The 16,056-nt window shown below is 50.9% G+C and overlaps 2 protein-coding genes and 1 long non-coding RNA gene across 12 annotated transcripts; 1 reads left to right on the top strand and 2 right to left on the bottom strand.

Moving 5' to 3' along the window:
- Positions 1–1,933: 1,933 nt before the first annotated feature.
- On the bottom strand, positions 1,934–4,472 carry LOC105873547 (uncharacterized). Its single transcript, XR_001155104.2, has 2 exons — positions 4,387–4,472; positions 1,934–2,123 (listed from the first exon to the last, which is right to left on the bottom strand). It is a non-coding gene; the product is annotated as an uncharacterized LOC105873547 (long non-coding RNA).
- A 167-nt stretch (positions 4,473–4,639) lies between these two features.
- On the top strand, positions 4,640–10,732 carry B4GALT3 (beta-1,4-galactosyltransferase 3). Of its 5 annotated transcripts, none has more exons than XM_012768548.3 (8): positions 4,640–4,762; positions 5,677–5,751; positions 6,109–6,383; positions 6,932–7,167; positions 7,797–7,987; positions 8,116–8,238; positions 9,784–9,888; positions 10,204–10,732. In XM_012768548.3, exons 3-8 carry the CDS (start codon positions 6,122–6,124, stop codon positions 10,523–10,525), a joined length of 1,239 nt encoding a protein of 412 aa, XP_012624002.1. In that variant the 5' UTR covers positions 4,640–4,762; positions 5,677–5,751; positions 6,109–6,121; the 3' UTR covers positions 10,526–10,732. The 5 variants fall into 5 exon arrangements, with proteins under 5 accessions (XP_012624002.1, XP_012623998.1, XP_012624005.1 ...); XM_012768544.3 differs by having other exon boundaries at positions 6,086–6,383; XM_012768551.3 differs by lacking the exon at positions 4,640–4,762 and adding an exon at positions 4,857–5,017.
- Positions 10,733–11,181: 449 nt separating this feature from the next.
- On the bottom strand, positions 11,182–15,503 carry PPOX (protoporphyrinogen oxidase). 6 transcript variants are annotated; one of them, XM_076000314.1, is made up of 13 exons: positions 15,104–15,114; positions 14,836–14,917; positions 14,536–14,670; positions 14,280–14,395; positions 13,970–14,102; positions 13,527–13,671; positions 12,868–13,058; positions 12,362–12,422; positions 12,065–12,183; positions 11,875–11,985; positions 11,627–11,776; positions 11,451–11,493; positions 11,182–11,366 (listed from the first exon to the last, which is right to left on the bottom strand). In XM_076000314.1, the coding sequence occupies exons 3-13, from the start codon at positions 14,536–14,538 to the stop codon at positions 11,224–11,226; spliced, it is 1,215 nt and encodes a 404-aa protein (XP_075856429.1). In that variant the 5' UTR covers positions 14,539–14,670; positions 14,836–14,917; positions 15,104–15,114; the 3' UTR covers positions 11,182–11,223. The 6 variants fall into 6 exon arrangements, with proteins under 6 accessions (XP_075856429.1, XP_012623995.2, XP_075856426.1 ...); XM_012768541.3 differs by having other exon boundaries at positions 14,836–15,461; XM_076000311.1 differs by lacking the exons at positions 13,970–14,102; positions 14,280–14,395; positions 14,536–14,670 and adding an exon at positions 14,146–14,200 and having other exon boundaries at positions 15,104–15,456.
- Positions 15,504–16,056: the final 553 nt, after the last annotated feature.

Below are 16,056 nucleotides of genomic sequence, written 5' to 3'. Positions count from 1 at the left end.
TGGGGTTCAATTTATAGATGAAACCCAGAGAATGTATTGCTCAGTCACACAGTCTATGGGTTTCAAAACTGGTGTTGTATTCAAACACAGTATTATCTTATTTTAAACCTCCATAGGTACCTCAAACTCATTAAGTCCAAAGTTTGTCATCTCTACTCCTCCCCACAAATGTTCTTCCTAAAATTTGTTTCTCATTAAATGGCACCACCCAGTGGTCCACATTAGAAATCCAGGAGTCATCTTGAACTCCCTGACTTGGCCCATCCAGTCAACTACCAAGTCCCGTTTGCCTCCTGAAAGATTCACAAAGATACTTTCTTCCCTCCAGTCCCACTGATATTACCTTACTTTGCAGGAGCTCCATCCTACTCCTGGATTCCTGCAGAACATTCTAGTCTCCCTGCCTCCAGCCTTGACCACTTCAATTTTGACCACATTTCCACCAAAGTAAAGTTCCTAAAGTTCTCATCATAGCACTCTCTGTTTGGAGCAGTTTAATGCCTTCTGCTTGCCCTCAGGATAAAACCCAAACTCTTTTAATATAGTTTATGGAGTCTTTTATTATCTGGCATCTGCTTACCCCTCCAGTCTTATATCTCAACATTCCCTTCAATCTATTGTCTAACCTTTCTGAATCATTTTTAATTTCCCAGACTTCCTAATTTCTTCCTCATTTCCAGACTTTTGCACTTCTATTTTCCTCTGCCTGGAACACTGTTCGTCTGTTAAAAGATAATTTTCAGGCCGGGCGCAGTGGCTCACGCCTGTAATCCTAGCTCTCTGGGAGGCCGAGGCGGGTGGATTGCTCGAGGTCAGGAGTTCGAAACCAGCCTGAGCAAGAGTGAGACCCCGTCTCTACTATAAATAGAAATAAGTTAATTGGCCAACTAATATATATAGAAAAAATTAGCCGGGCATGGTGGCGCATGCCTGCAGTCCCAGCTACTCAGGAGGCTGAGGCAGGAGGATTGCTTGAGCCCAGGAGTTTGAGGTTGCTGTGAGCTAGGCTGATGCCACGGCACTCACTGTAGCCTGGGCAACAAAGATAATAAAGATAATAAAAAAAGATAATTTTCAGAAAAGGTAAAATTATGACTCTCCTACTGTTAAAGAAAAAAATTATTCTGACACTTGTTAAAACAGTAAGGAAGACTTTATTCAGGACTATCGTATTAGGTGAAAAGTCTATCCCAAAAATGGAGACAGAGAGATTGGGGTCAAATTCCAATACAGCAAGGACAAGTAAGGATTAACAGTCAATAACTCAGTTTGCACAGTGACTTTTGGGTTAAAAAAAGAAAAAAAACATAATCAATGAGCAGAATGAGGGAGTCAGTGGATGGATGGAAAATTACACAAAAGGGGGATTTTTTTTTTTTTTTTGAGACAGAGTCTCACTTTGTTGCCCAGGCTAGAGTGAGTGCCGTGGCGTCAGTCTAGCTCACAGCAACCTCAAACTCCTGGGCTCAGGCAATCCTACTGCCTCAGCCTCCAGAGTAGCTGGGACTACAGGCATGTGCCACCATGCCCGGCTAATTTTTTGTGTATATATATATATATTAGTTGGCCAACTAATTTCTTTCTATTTATAGTAGAGACGGGGTTTTCCGCTCTTGCTCAGGCTGGTTTTGAACTCCTGACCTCAAGCAATCTGCCCGCCTCGGCCTTCCAGAATGCTAGGATTACAGGCCCGGCCTAAAGCGGGATTCTTGCTAAACCGATTTAACAGGATTGTTGCTGAAGGCAGGTGAGGATGATCAGATATCAAGGATGCGGGGGTGGGGATTCCCCTTAAACTTACTTGGCAGGATCCTGGCTAAAACTGGCTAGGCAGGCCCCACACAGGGCCCAAGGACAAGACCTAGTCACAAAGAGGGCCCAGAGGAGCCTATTTAAAGTTTGGTTAAGGAGAGAGTCTTTGTCAATAGCCATATAAAAATGAACACATGTTGATTTTATTTAACTCATGAAGGAACTGGGAGATGTTGAAACTGGTACAAGAGAAAATCTAGAGAACAGACACATTTACAGAGCAGCAATACAGAAGTGGGCACTTTTTCTTGCTGGTGTATGAGGATGCTGCTGAGGCACTGACACGGCACAGCCATGGCCGCTTGGAGCTCCTGCTGGCAGAGAACATCAAGTCGTGGAGGAACCACCAGGTCATCGGCCCCTTCAGGAGGTTCACCTGCACCATCAGCCCCGACGGGCACAGTAACTGGGCATTGCCCGTTGGGTGGGACCGGAAAGCCTCCACTCGCTGCAGCCAGGCGGCACTTTGCCTGAGGGGACTTGAGGGGGACCACGTGGCCTGGACTGTGGGCGGCTGCTTAGGTGCCAGCCCAGACTTCTCCCGTCCCAGGCCTGGACCCCAGGCCTAGACCCCGGCCCTCGACCTCCACCCCACCTCATCTTGGACTCAACCCTCCACCCCAAAACCCGGGTTCTGCTCTGGGCCCTCTTCTCCTTGCCCGCTCCTCCTGCTTTAGGGGCTTTCTCTCTTGCTCTTCCTCCTCTCTATCCCCTCTACTTCTCATCCAGAGATTGAGAGGAAGATTGGGGGAGGTTATTGGTTCCAAGGAGCCTGAACAACCATTTGGATCCAGGGAAACTTTGACCCAGGAATATAGTGATAATGGCTCTGTTTATTGAGCTTTTACTAAGTTCCTGGCACCACTATTTTTTTTGAGACAGAGTCTCACTCTGTTGCCTGAGCTAGAGTGCCGTGGCATCGGCCTAGCTCACAGCAACCTCAAATTCTTGGGCTCAAGTGATCCTTCTGCCTCAGCCTCCCGAGTAGCTGGGACTACAGGCATGCACCACCATGCCTGGCTAATTTTTTCTATTTTTGGTAGAGACAGGGTCTCCCTCTTGCTCAGGTTGTTCTCCAACTCCTGAGCTCAAAGGATCCGCCGGCCTCGGCCTCCCAGAGTGCCAGGATTACAGGCATGAGCCACGGCAACTGGCCTGGCACCACTATTTTTCTTTAACGCTAAAGGATGGGTATTTGCCCATTTTATAGCCAAGAAAACTGAGGTCCAGAGAGGCCAGATGACTTACCAAGGTCACCTAGTAAGTGGAGAGCCTGGCAGGTTCCCCTCCATGCAATGTTGCACCATGAGAGGAGCAAGGCCCCAGCAGATGGAGTAGGGCCCAAAGTGGCAGTTACCTCCCTGTCTCTCCTTTTGGTTCTCTCAGCTCAGGATATTCCTTTCTTAGCTCAGAAACTAGATTCAAATTGAAAGTTAACTGTTGCCTCAATAAACTAATTTATTTGACAGATAAGAATAGAACAGTTAAATATATGCTGTCCTGGCACAGGAAAAAAAAAAAACCAAAAAGAATACAGAAATGATTATGAAAATGGAGGCAAAAACTGTTTTTCCCCCCACAATATGGGAAGTAGTAGGTTAACTGAATCTCCACCAGACAGCACAGAATTTGCATACGGATCAGTTACCCACACTGAGTTGTGAAATAAGTCCCATGAAAACAGAATCTTTAGGCTGGGCGTGGTGGCTCACGCCTGTAACCCTAGCACTTTGGGAGGCCGAGGCGGGTGGATTGCTCAAGGTCAGGAGTTCGAAACCAGCCTGAGCGAGACCCCCCCCCCTGTCTCTACCAAAAATAGAAATAAATTAATTGACCAACTAAAAATATATATACAAAAAATTAGCCGGGCATGGTGGCACATGCCTGTAGTCCCAGCTACTCGGGAGGCTGAGGCAGTAGGATCGCTGAGCCCCGGAGATTGAGGTTGCTGTGAGCTAGGCTAATGCCACGGCACTCACTCTAGCCTGGGCAACAAAGTGAGACTCTGTCTCAAAAAAAAAACAACAAAAAAAAAAACAGAATCTTTAAAGCAGAAGGATATGCTATAGACGGGTCCTTCAGGTTTTCTCACTAGCCATCACTTCTGGAAAGCCTTTCTGGAATCTCCACGTGTGAACGAGGTGCCATTTCTGGGCTAGCATATTTATCATGCTGTATTGTTTACATCTCTCCCTCCCCCAATACACGCACAGAAGACCATGAGCTTTTTGAGGCAGATTCTGTGAGTTATTCAAGTCTCTTACTGTTTCCTGAGCGTGAACATCTGCTTCTAAGAAGCGCGGTATGTCCGGGGATAGTGGAAGCCCCAAGATCAACATACTGCATATATGAGAAAACAGATTTTTACATTAAAGCAGACGCTGCCTTCCCCTCCTTCATTGTTTTATTAACTAACCATTTCTATTTCGAGGCCTGCGGGATATACCATGGGAATACAAAAATGCGGTAGAGCGGTCTGCAACGCTCTGGCCTGCGCGAGAAACAGTTTCGATACTAAATGGCACTGGGCTGCAGGGGGCGCCGCTGACACGCTGGGAGAGGGGCTCAGCTTACCCCGGGGTGACAGTGAGGTCACCGGACGCCCCAGAAGCTGTCCCACTGGCCTCTTGGTAAGTCTCGGCCCTGAGGAAAAAGAAGAGCTTGAGCTGCTGCTTTTACAAATCTGAGGGGTGGGAAATGGAACCCCGCTAGCAGTCTGCGAGGTGGGGATGAGCCCCCGCGCCCGCTGCCCGCGGGGTCGTGTCCCTTCCGGCCTCCAGCCTACGCCGCAGCGGACCCCGGCCGGCCGGGGGCGGCGCTGGGACCCTGCGCTCGGCCGGCCTGGGCGGCTCCGCCCGAGGCCCCGCCCCCCGCGCCCGCTTCCAAGATGGCGACAGCGATGCTTGCCCGGCTGCCGGGGTGGCGGTGACGACGGGCAGCAAAAGACCAGGTATGTGGGCCAGGGATGATGCAGAGAGAGGCCCGGAAGAAAGGTTCGGGCGGTCGGAAGGGCGAGAAGTTTGGGTAACGCCTGGAGACAAGCTTGAGCAGTGACGGGGTCCCAGGTGGAAGTAGGGACGGGGGCCGGGCGGGCTCATATTGCAAGGTAGGGCAAACGCAAGAAGAGATTGGGACGGAATGGGCGTGCTTCGAAAGAACTGGGTTTTAACCTCCTGCACAGCGTACCAGGACCACACCCCTCCAGGTGAGCCTGCCCAGGTACCCCCGACCGTCTGTGCTCCAGCCCCCTCTCTGCGCTTCTCACTTCAGCAGTAATCCTCTTCCCCACCCCCGCTAGGACTGGGGAAAGGTAGGAAAGGTAGAGGACGCCACCCCCACCCTTCTCCCCGCCGCGCTCCGCGGCTGTTAGCTTGCAGCTCCCAGGTGGTCACACTCCCTGCACTTGCGGAGCTAGCTCCCAGGCACGTGAGGAACTGAAGGAGACTGTTTCCTACTTCAGCCTGGGTACTCCTGAGGCCACTCCACGGTCCTGTCATGACTGTCTCACCCTTTGAACAGGCTCTCGATCTGGGAGAATACAATGTCTACATTAGCGGACCTGTCCCCACTCAAACAAGTTCGTCCTGTTGGAGTGGGGGTAAGGGGGTTTAAATAGAAATCTGACACTATCACGCCTGGGTAGCCTGAGAGAGAGGCCAGGGACTTAGCATCTGCTGCTCCTCCTCTTTTCTCTCCAACCACTTTCCTTCATTTCCCCTGCTGGGAAACTGGCTTCCCCCTGATCCTGATCTCTGTGCAGGTAGTTAGTTATCCTTTACCACTTCTGTTCCAGCTGGTCCCAGATTCGCTGCTGGAGTGCTGGATTGAACTTTTCTCTGTCCTATGTGACATTTCCAATTTTAGATAATGCCTCACATCTCTGTCCCCCCGGGACCCCCTGAAGCCCCCATGATCCCGAAGAAGACAGCTTGAGCCTAGGTGAGTCTGTCTCTTTTCCTCTAAAATTGGAAGAGGGGTTCTCCAGAGACTCTACTGAAATGAACATGGGACTTGAATGATGTAAGCATTCTTGGGGGTGGGGACTTGAGAGTAGATGGCGGGTGTGGTTTGGGGGGAGGTGGAGGAGAGTGGAACTTGGGCTGAAGTGACAGGTGGTAGGGCTGCTAGTGGTTACATTCTATTTTGCTTCCTAGCGCAACTGTACACCTGTGTGCTCCCTTCTGTGACTTTGTTCTCTGCCTGTTTTTCTTCTTTACCCCTGGCACTACCTTCATCCCTACCTGCTGCTCGCTCTCTTCCTGCCTACCCCCAGAACCCCCCTCTCTCCCTCCCCAGACCTCACCCCAGGATGTTGCGGAGGCTGCTGGAGCGGCCCTGCACGTTGGCCCTGCTTGTGGGCTCCCAGCTGGCTGTCATGATGTATCTGTCACTGGGGGGCTTCCGAAGCCTCAGTGCCCTATTTGGCCGAGATCAGGGGCCGACATTTGACTATTCTCATCCCCGTGATGTCTACAGTAACCTCAGTCATCTGCCTGGGGCCCCTGTTGCCCCAGGGGGTCCTCCAGCTCCTCAAGGTCTGCCTTACTGTCCAGAAAGATCTCCTCTCTTAGGTGAGTGCAGGAGAAAGAAGGTGAAGGAAAGGACAAAGTAGTAGGGCAGGGAGGCTTGGGAAGGCATGGAGTGGGACTCAGAAGAGGAGAATAATGTACCCTGAAGTTGGGCTGAGGTTGAGATAGACTCTGAATTTGGAATTTAGACTAGGCTCTTGGGTTGGGCCACAACTTTTCATTGCCTGCCCATTTATGGGCTTTTCCTGCCCCAGGTTAGGAATTGTTTTCCTTGTAGATGAGCCCTGGTTTAATTAGCTGGAAGTCCTGTTCTCTCCATCCCCCAACTATAGCTTCCAACCTTGTGAGACAGGAGGAGATTATGGTACTCTAAAATAAAAAAGTAGGCTAGGTAAGGAGCCTGCACCTTCCAGGCTTTGTAGAGCTGTCCCAATGATGGGGACCCCAAGGCTTGTGAGATTTCTGGTTGAGCCCTTGGGGGACTGAGTCCCAGAACCAGACTGCAAGGGTCGGAGGTATTCCTAGGCCATGGTGTTCATTCGTTTTTCTTTGCCCCTCTGATCCCTGAACTTGCCATTCCTTTCCAACAGTGGGTCCTGTGTCAGTATCCTTTAGCCCAGTGCCATCACTGGCAGAGATTGTGGAGAGGAATCCCCGGGTGGAACCAGGGGGCCGATACCGCCCTGCAGGATGTGAGCCACGCTCTCGAACAGCCATCATTGTGCCCCATCGTGCCCGGGAGCACCACCTGCGCTTGCTGCTCTACCACCTGCACCCCTTCTTACAGCGCCAGCAGCTTGCTTATGGCATCTATGTCATCCACCAGGTACCCGCAATCCCCACCTCACTCTTTCTTATATGGAAGCTTCAAGCAAATGCCATTCCAGTCTCAACTGATGGGTCCGTAGAGTAATTTTAAGAAGGCCAGACTGTTGAATGTGAAGAAGCACCTGGCCCTGTTCTTCCAAACTTGTTAGTCCCATTCTTCTCATTCTGTTTAGGGTATTCCACTGTCATACTCTTCCATGATTTTTCCTTTGTTGAGTGGCTTGTGCAAATTTGGAATTGCACACATTTCTAAAATTCTAGTTCTAGAATTCTAAACTAAAATTCTAGTTCTGCCATTTGTTACATGTGTGACATGTAACAAATAGAGGGCAAGATACTTAACCCTCCAAAATGAGGCAGATATTAGATAACTAATGTGCTATCTGTTTCACATGGTTGTTGGTTGTCAGGATTAAATGCTAAACAGGAACATGTAAGTATCAGGCACTGATATGCAAGAAAAACTTGAATGACTAAATGAAAAAACAAAAAAGGCAGTTTGTTTTTCTCTTCATTTTCTTTGACCTGCATCACACTTTGATTTACTTCTTTTCACTTTTATCCTTTAGCCCTCTCTTCTCCATGCTACCTATAAATGTAGTCTGGTCTGCCTCCATTATCTTCCAGGCTGGAAATGGAACATTTAACAGGGCAAAGCTGCTGAATGTAGGGGTGCGGGAGGCTCTGCGTGATGAAGAGTGGGACTGCCTGTTCTTGCATGATGTGGACCTCTTGCCAGAAAATGACCACAATCTGTATGTGTGTGACCCTCGGGGACCCCGCCACGTTGCTGTTGCCATGAACAAGTTTGGATACAGGTACAGGGCATGGAAGGATGCTGGGAAGGAGGGAAACCCACCATCCAGTGAAAGGAGAGCCAGGGGGCTTGTGGCTGGGGATGTCTCCCCAGAAGACTTGTGGAATGCAAAGATCTTTCTCTCCCTAGCCTCCCGTACCCCCAGTACTTTGGAGGGGTCTCAGCGCTCACTCCTGACCAGTACCTGAAGATGAATGGCTTCCCCAATGAATACTGGGGCTGGGGTGGTGAGGATGACGACATTGCTACCAGGTCAGACTTCCTGCTACCACCTCCCTCCCCACCCCAGCCTGGAACCTTGTCTTCTAAGACCATCCATTGCCATAGACTTCAACACTAACTTTAGCTCCCTGGTCCTGCACTGAGCCCATTCCTTTCCTTTAATCTTTTCAGTATACCAAGTCAGGCTCTGCACGCTACTGCCTATTCAGTCATCCTTCAGTCTCCTAGATCTGGTTAGTTATATTCCTAGGAAAGGAGATAGACCAATAGGAAATAGTATCATGGGATCCTAGAGCTGGAAAGGGGCCTAGAGATGGTTTAGTCCCATCTTCTGCTAGGGTCGCATCAAGACTACTTCCTGTGGGGATGGGGAAGGGGCTCCACTCCATGTAGCCCAGAATCACTTTATGTTAAAAAAAAAAAAAAAAAAAGAAAGAAAGATCTATGCCATTGGCATGATGCCAGATATGTTTTAGCATGAGAAACATTCTGACCTTCAGCCTCAGCTGACCCAATTTCATGTCTGGTGTGAGTATTTGGGCTTGGTATGCTGGACCAATTTCCTCCCATCCCCCTTGTGTCCTCTGGGATGACATTACTATGTGAATTCTCATCCTCTGTATGTGTGTAAAGCACCCAGCAAATTCTAAATGTACATCTTGCAATTCCTTCCCAAGCCATCTTTATTCCATGTTTGTGGGTATCAGAGTTGGGGTTTATTTCTTTCAAAGTCCTCAGTACCTGGTTCTACCCTTTTCTTAACACAGGAGCAGGGAGAGAGAAATTGGGGGAGCTCAGCCACTATTCTAAATAAGAATCGCTGAGCTTTGGGCTGCAACTCCCAGTCTTATCCTTTTGACAAAATATCCTATCTCCCTTGTCCTTCCCAGACTGCAAGGGCAGCTCCTGGGAGCCATTTAGGAAGCAAAGGGAGGAGGCACAAACCTACCCCTGCCAATTGTTTTTTTGTTTTGTTTTTTTTTGAGACAGAGTCTCACTTTGTTGTCCAGGCTACAGTGCCGTGGTGTCAGCCTAGTTCACAGCAACCTCAAACTCCTGGGCTGAAGCAATCTTGCTGCCCCAGCCTCCCGAGTAGCTGGGACTACAGGCATGCACCACCATGCCCGGCTAATTTTTTCTATATATTTTAGTTGGCCAATTAATTTCTTTCTATTTATAGTAGAAACAGGGTCTCACTCTTGCTCAGGCTGATTTCGAACTCCTGACCTTGAGCAATCTGCCTGCCTCGGCCTCCCAGAGTGCTAGGATTACAGGCATGAGCCACCGCGCCCAGCCTTCTGCCAATTGTTTAAAGGCCCCAGGGTGCTGGCACTGGGCCCTGGGGATTTGGATATATCCAGCTTTCACATTCTCTTTAGCCATTTCTGTCTTTCTCTTTGGCTCCACCTCCCTCCCTCCCTGGTACTTGGCACGTTTTTTGCCTAACTAGTAATAATTGTTCTTTGTGTATGGAAACATGCAATCCCTTACTTTCTGGCCTTAGCTCTTCTTGTTCACCTGTGAACCCCTTTCCTTGACTCTGGATCCTCCAAGATTCCCTCCTTTTTCTCATAGGGTGCGCCTGGCTGGGATGAAGATCTCTCGCCCCCCCACATCTGTGGGACACTACAAGATGGTGAAACACCGAGGAGATAAGGGCAATGAGGAAAATCCCCACAGGTAGGAAGGAAGGACTGCCTGCAAATCGTTACTGGATCCTCAGGGTTTTGTTCCCCTAGCCAGGAAACTCCTAAAGGTCCCTAAATTCCTGGCTATTCCTTTCTGGGTCTCAGTCTCCAACCTCTAACCCTCAGATTTGACCTCCTGGTCCGTACCCAGAATTCCTGGACACAAGATGGGATGAACTCACTGACATACCGATTGCTGGCTCGAGAGCTGGGTCCTCTTTATACCAACGTCACGGCAGACATTGGGACTGACCCTCGGGGTCCCCGGGCTCCCTCTGGTCCCCGTTACCCACCCGGTTCTTCCCAGGCCTTCCGTCAAGAGATGCTGCAGCGGCGGCCCCCAGCCAGGCCTGGCCCTCCACCTACTGCCAACCACACAGCCCTCCGTGGTTCACGCTGACTCCTCCTTCCTGCCCACCTTAATCATGAAACTGAATTTGAGGGGTTGTATTGTCCCCACTCCCCAGCTCCTCACTGCTCTTAGAGGGATGTGGGGGGAACTGAACTCTAGTGCTATACTGGGGGGGCAGGGGCCTCTCCTCACTGCTGGACTGGAGCTGGGCTCCTCTAGACCTGGGGGGTCCCTCTTTCTAGGGTCTCCTGCAGGGCTTATGACTGTGAATCCTTGATGTCATGATTTTATGTGACGGGCTGGACCCCAAGCCCCTTCTTCTTCCATGGAGAGAAGAGTGATCTGACTTCTCCTGGGAAGTTGTTTGGTGAAGGAAGCCCCTCCCTGGGTACTTTCTGCCAGTGCTGGAGTAGCTCCCTCTCTGGTCCTGGCTCAGGGGGGTAGGATTTTGATATATTTTCTAATAAAGGACTTTGTCGTCTTGCCTCTGCTCCTGCTTTCTGCATCCCAGGCACACTTTGTCTTTTTTTTTTTTTTTTTTTTTTTTTTTGAGACAGAGTCTAGCTTTGTTGCCCAGGCTAGAGTGAGTGCTATGGCGTTAGCCTAGCTCACGGCAACCTCAAACTCCTGGGCCCAGCCAATCTTTCTGCCTCAGCCTCCTGAGTAGCTGGAACTACAGGCATGCACCACCATGCCTGGCTAATTTTTTCTATATATATTAGTTACCCAATTAATTTCTTTCTATTTATAGTAGAGACGGGGTCTCACTCTTGCTCAGGCTGGTTTCGAATTCCTGACCTTGAGCAATCCGCCTGCCTCGGCCTCCCAGAACGCTAGGATTACAGGCGTGAGCCACCGCGCCCGGCCACACTTTGTCTCTCTTTACTCCCCTCCACTCTTATGCCCATAGGTGACAGAACAGCCAGACCAAGCCAAGCTCCAGCAATTTTTATTTTCATGATTGAGAGTTGGAGATCAGCTTTGAGGTTCTGTGCCCAGGACACTGACTGCTGCCTGGCGCCCACTCTCTATACAATCATTAACAGCAACCCCCTCATATGAGGCTCCAGCCAGAGTTAAAGGCAACCTTTGAGCAGCCAGGAACTGCCTAGCTGACTCTGGAAGGAAAAGATGAAAGGACTGTTATAGCTGGGGGTCTGATTTCCTTGACCTTCCTCCACCCAGCTGCTTTCCCAACTTACCCAGTTTTTGCCAGTGACCTAGTGTATACTGGGGGATGCAGTTCTGGGGAGAAAGGAGAGGATGCAAGGAATAGTTTATTATTGATGTCCCAGGCCTTGACATACAATGACAAATATACCAGTCCTTGCCTTCAAGGCTTTCAGTGAAGAGCTGAGGGGAGTTTACCCCAACTCACCTTGTGTAGATGGACCAAGCAGTAACTTGGTGGCTCCTTCAGTCCTAATTGTGTGGCAGCTGCTTTCTGTGCCTGGTGTTGGAACAGCTCCTGAGATAAGACACAGCCACTGGCCTCCAGTGTCTGTAACCAGGAACCTCCCATCATTACCTAGGGAGGGAATATAACACCAACCAGTCTTGGCTTTGCCTATACTGGGGCACAGAGGAGCCCTTTGGAAACCCCACTAAGTTGTTTCCTCCTCTCACAGTCACTCTGAGGTCAGAGGAGCTCCCATTCTGCTCAGGGAAAGCAACTGAGTCATACACAATTCCCAGGATGCCTGGGTCTTCTGAGGATGGCACCAAATGTCCAAATCCCTGGGGAAAAGGAAATCCACAGGTCAGGAGGGAAGAGCTCCAGCTAAGCCCATGTCTCCTCTTCCCCTCTGTATCATACCTGGACAGGCAGACGAGCTCCTCGGTACTGCAGATTCACCACAGCTACAGACACAGCAGTGATGGCACTCAGGGCACAAGCCACAGGAGCAGCCTCAGCAGGGAGCAGCTTGCTGAGCACTGGAAGAGATCAGGCAGAGGCCTGATTCAGGAGGCATTGATGCTGCAATTTCATCAATCCTCTTTGGGATTAGACTGCTATAGGGATGACCAGTTCAGGGGCATAATGTGGTCCTGCTGGCCCGGGGAGGTATTGCTATTGCCTCACACTGGTTGAGGAAGGTGGCTACTCCATTACCTGAAGCTGGAATGGCACTAATAACGTGGTCAGCCTCCAGACTGCTGTCCCCTAGAGACACCTGAGAGGATGAAAACATGAGAGACACAGATAAAGAGAATTTTATGGATAAAGTGAGACTTGCTGCTTCAGTCTCAGTTTCCCAGGCACCCAAGTGGCAGGAGAGACTGGGTGACTATGTAGACTGCACAAAAATTACTCTTCTATATACTCTAGGAAGCAGGTCACACAGAAGTCAGTGTGGCTGCTCTGAAATATTCAGTGAAGCTGGGTGGTTCTTTCCCCTATCCCTGAGCCACTTGTAAGCGCTACTTCTATCCACAGATTTGTATCAAAGGGGTCTTTGAAGAAGATCCACAAATAAGGCCTAGGACCCTGGGGTAGCCCATGTCTAAATAGCTTCTATAACAGGAAAACAATGAGTAACTCCAGTCCTATCAGCCCTGGCATGGTTAAGCCACTTAGACAAATACAGAAACAATGACAGGTTCATTGGACTCTCCTACCTTCCAGCGCCCTTCTGCCTGGAGACTGAGCCCAGAGACTGGATGGCCTTTGAGAACAATGACCCCCCTACTAGTCAGGTGGGTTTCAAGGGCCTGGGGTAACATCTCTAGACCTCCACGGAGTGACCACTGGCTCCAGCGCTCAGCCTGGGCCTGGCGAATGAGTGCTGAGTCCAGCTGTGGGCTCTGCCCTGCAGAGGAGGAAAAGAAGAATCATCAACAAGCCATGATTTTTGAGTGTATAAAAATCTTAAAGAAAAAAAGTGAAATAAAATTTAAAAGAAAAGAAGAATCATCAAAATAGCACCCCTTAGGCCCCCAGCACTCTGGGAAACTGAGGCAGGAGGATTGCTTGAGCTCAGGAGTTCGAGACCAGCCTGAGCAAGAGCAAGACCCCATCTCTACTAAAAATAGAAAAAATTAGCTGTGTGTGGTGGTGTGGGCCTATAGTCCCAGCTACTGGGAGGCTGAGGCAGGATGATCACTTGAGCACAGGAGTTTGAGGTTGCGGTGAGCTATGATGATGCCACTGCATTCTACTCAGGGTAACAGAGCAAGACCCTGTCTCAAAAACAGAGAGAAAAAAAGCACCCCTTGCCCCAAGTCCCTCACTTTGGTAGTCCTTAAGATCTTCACCTTTGAACCAATCCCCTCCTCACCTGCTCCCAGCAGCATCCCCAGTAATATGGAACGATGGGTTTGCTCAGCTTGAAAGAGACTGGGAAAGCAGGACCTGATGCTGAGCTCACGGCTGTTGCCTGCAAACACTCCACGGCAGAGACTGTCCATGGCTAGAGACGCCACCTTAAGGGTAAAACAGGGACTGAGAGGCCAAGGAATAAGCTGCACCGATTTCTACTGCCCCTGCTTGATAGAGAATGGGGGTGGGTAGAATTTGGTTTTGGGGGCATTCCCACTTTAACAGGAAGATGAGAAGAAAGTGAAGGCATTCACCCCCAATACTGAGTTTTGGGAATTATGGAAGAGGCAATGAAGACAAGAGTATCTACAAATGATACAGAAGAGCCCCTAGGTGGAAGGTTTAAGTAGAGGGCTTTGAAGCTGGTTCAGGAGGATGTTTGGGGCCTTTGAGCAGTGTCACCTCAGGTCCAAGGCGGCGCTGGGCAAAACTGTGCACAGTCTCATCAGGCTCTTTGCCCCGGGGCTTGGTCAGATCCCTCAGCCCAGCCCAAAACAGTGGTTTGGAGAAGGGGGGTGAAGGGCGGAGGAGCCCCCTGCATGGAGGAAGGCATAGTGAGGAGGGAATTTCCGATTTACCTCTCCAGATCCAGGGGGTCATTTCCATTCATTTGGCCCCCTTTTGCTGAAAGGGCTGACAAGGGGAGGAAAATGGAAAAGATGTGAGGATGATGGCAAAGTAGAAACGTGCAGTAAGGAGGTGATGGTGTTACCTGAGACCAGTGGGTAAGGCATGCAGAACACCGCCTACATACAGGAACCTGTTCTGGGCCGCTGGATGGTCTCCCCGGACGGGCAACACTTCTGAGTCCAAGCCAAGTTCAGAAACCTACTCTCCATGAGCCCTCAGGAAGAGGAGAAACTAAGGAAAGGTCTGACCCACCAAAATATACTTCCTCCCCTAAACTCTATCCCCTAGTGAAAGCCCCCTCTCCACAACCTCTCCTAGACATTCCACAAGCCTCTCACCATGAGCAAAGTTCGGGCTCCCAAGGCTCCCGCGGGCCTAATTCCCCGAGGTCCAAGTTCAAAAATAGCACCATCGCTCCCTCGGACTGAGCGAATCCAGCCTCCCAGACGCTCGCTGCCCTCCACCAGAACCACCTGGCGACAAAAGGGAGGAGACACTGCAGCACCATCTGTAGCCTCGGGCGAGAGGTCAGGGGAAGAAGAGGTGGCGTATTTGGGAGCCACGATCCATCCCGCTTTCAATGGGAATGGGAGAAGAGTATTAAATGAGGCTCCCTCCGTCACTGGTGGGAAACTCACCTTAGGGGGGTAAGGGGCCCGGCTCAGGTGGTAACTGGCAGCCAAGCCGCTGATGCCTCCGCCCAGCACGACCACGGTCCGGCTCATTGGGAAACGTGGGGGAAAGGGGACGGTATGGACAGGCAGACCGGGGGACACCCTGCGCTCCAGAAGCCCGGCTGGTTCTGTGTTCCACGCCCGGCTGCTCACTGCTTTAGGGGAAACTTAGGCAGTGCGCGCGGATGGACTAGTGGAACAGTGAGGTCCCTGCCCAGGGGCCAGGACTCACCCACGAGAGGTAGGAAGAAATGAGAGAAAATGTGGAAGAAAAAGGTTTAGTTGCTAAGACCTCACTCCACAGGCACTTCGCTGGGTGCAGATAAGGGGCACACCCACACTATCTGCCCCCGCAGGGCTCAGGCGGCAGGCTGGCTGCGGCACTTCTGAGGCGTTTGGCCTCCCCATTCCTCAGTAGGCCAACAAGCGCTTCAAACCCGCTTCTCCTGCCCCTAACCCTTTCGGTCGCTCCGACTTTCCGTCCATTCTATTCTCGCGGCATGCGCATGTCCGTATCCTTCCTGCTTCTGGATTGGTGGGTCTTGGAAGGCCCCGGATCACGTTCACCAATGAAAACACTGAACTGGCAGGGGCAGTGACTCTGCCAGGCGGAGGGAAGGCGCGGTCAAAAGCTGTTCTGTAGGACTGCAGGTTAACCGCTTCAGTGCCAAGTAGGAGTAAGCGGTCGTAGATGGTGCTGCCCTCCCTAGGGCCGAGGCTGCGAGAGCGTAATCCTGGAGTTAGCATTCCCCAGCTCAAGCTTCCCAGGCCCGGCAAGGGTGAGAACCCTGGAGGGAGGGCCCCAGGAGCTTTGGTTGTAGGGAGAGTAAATAGTGACACTGGAGGCCGGTCCGCTGGGAAGCGGCTCCATAAACAGCTCCTTGGTTAGCAACAGACAGGGCCTACGGGAGCTAGGGCCGCCCGGCAACGTATCCAGTGTTTGTCAACAGGGGTTCTTGGGTGTCTTGCTCTCGAGGGGCAGCCCCCGTCGTCGGCAAAACCCCGTCGCCCCAGTGCCTGAACTCAAATCTCAAATTTGCCTTCCTCTCTTTCCTCCCAGTACTAAACCTTCACTGTTAGGGCGCACATGTCCGGATGCAGCACCATCCTGGAAACCTTCCCCCTTGCTCTAAGAGCGCCCCCACCTGTTCAGAAAGGAAACTGGGTCCCAGAAAGACTCCAGCC

Source organism: Microcebus murinus, chromosome 2 (assembly GCF_040939455.1).
Source record: "Microcebus murinus isolate Inina chromosome 2, M.murinus_Inina_mat1.0, whole genome shotgun sequence".
NCBI classification, from domain to species: Eukaryota; Metazoa; Chordata; class Mammalia; order Primates; family Cheirogaleidae; genus Microcebus; species Microcebus murinus.
Note: the sequence above shows the minus strand (reverse complement) of the source record. Positions and strands in the feature narration are given on the sequence as shown.

Coding starts and splice junctions, on each gene's coding strand:
- B4GALT3 (XM_012768548.3), top strand. CDS start 6,122: ATGTTGCGGAGGCTGCTGGAGCGGCCCTGCACGTTGGCCCTGCTTGTG. Junction 7,988..8,115: donor ATGAACAAGTTTGGATACAG/GTACAGGGCATG, acceptor TTCTCTCCCTAG/CCTCCCGTACCCCCAGTACT. Junction 8,239..9,783: donor GATGACGACATTGCTACCAG/GTCAGACTTCCT, acceptor TTTTTCTCATAG/GGTGCGCCTGGCTGGGATGA.
- PPOX (XM_012768541.3), bottom strand. CDS start 14,922: ATGAGCCGGACCGTGGTCGTGCTGGGCGGAGGCATCAGCGGCTTGGCT. Junction 14,671..14,835: donor GGGCCCCTTACCCCCCTAAG/GTGAGTTTCCCA, acceptor TTTTGTCGCCAG/GTGGTTCTGGTGGAGGGCAG. Junction 12,184..12,361: donor TAGTGCCATTCCAGCTTCAG/GTAATGGAGTAG, acceptor GATCTCTTCCAG/TGCTCAGCAAGCTGCTCCCT.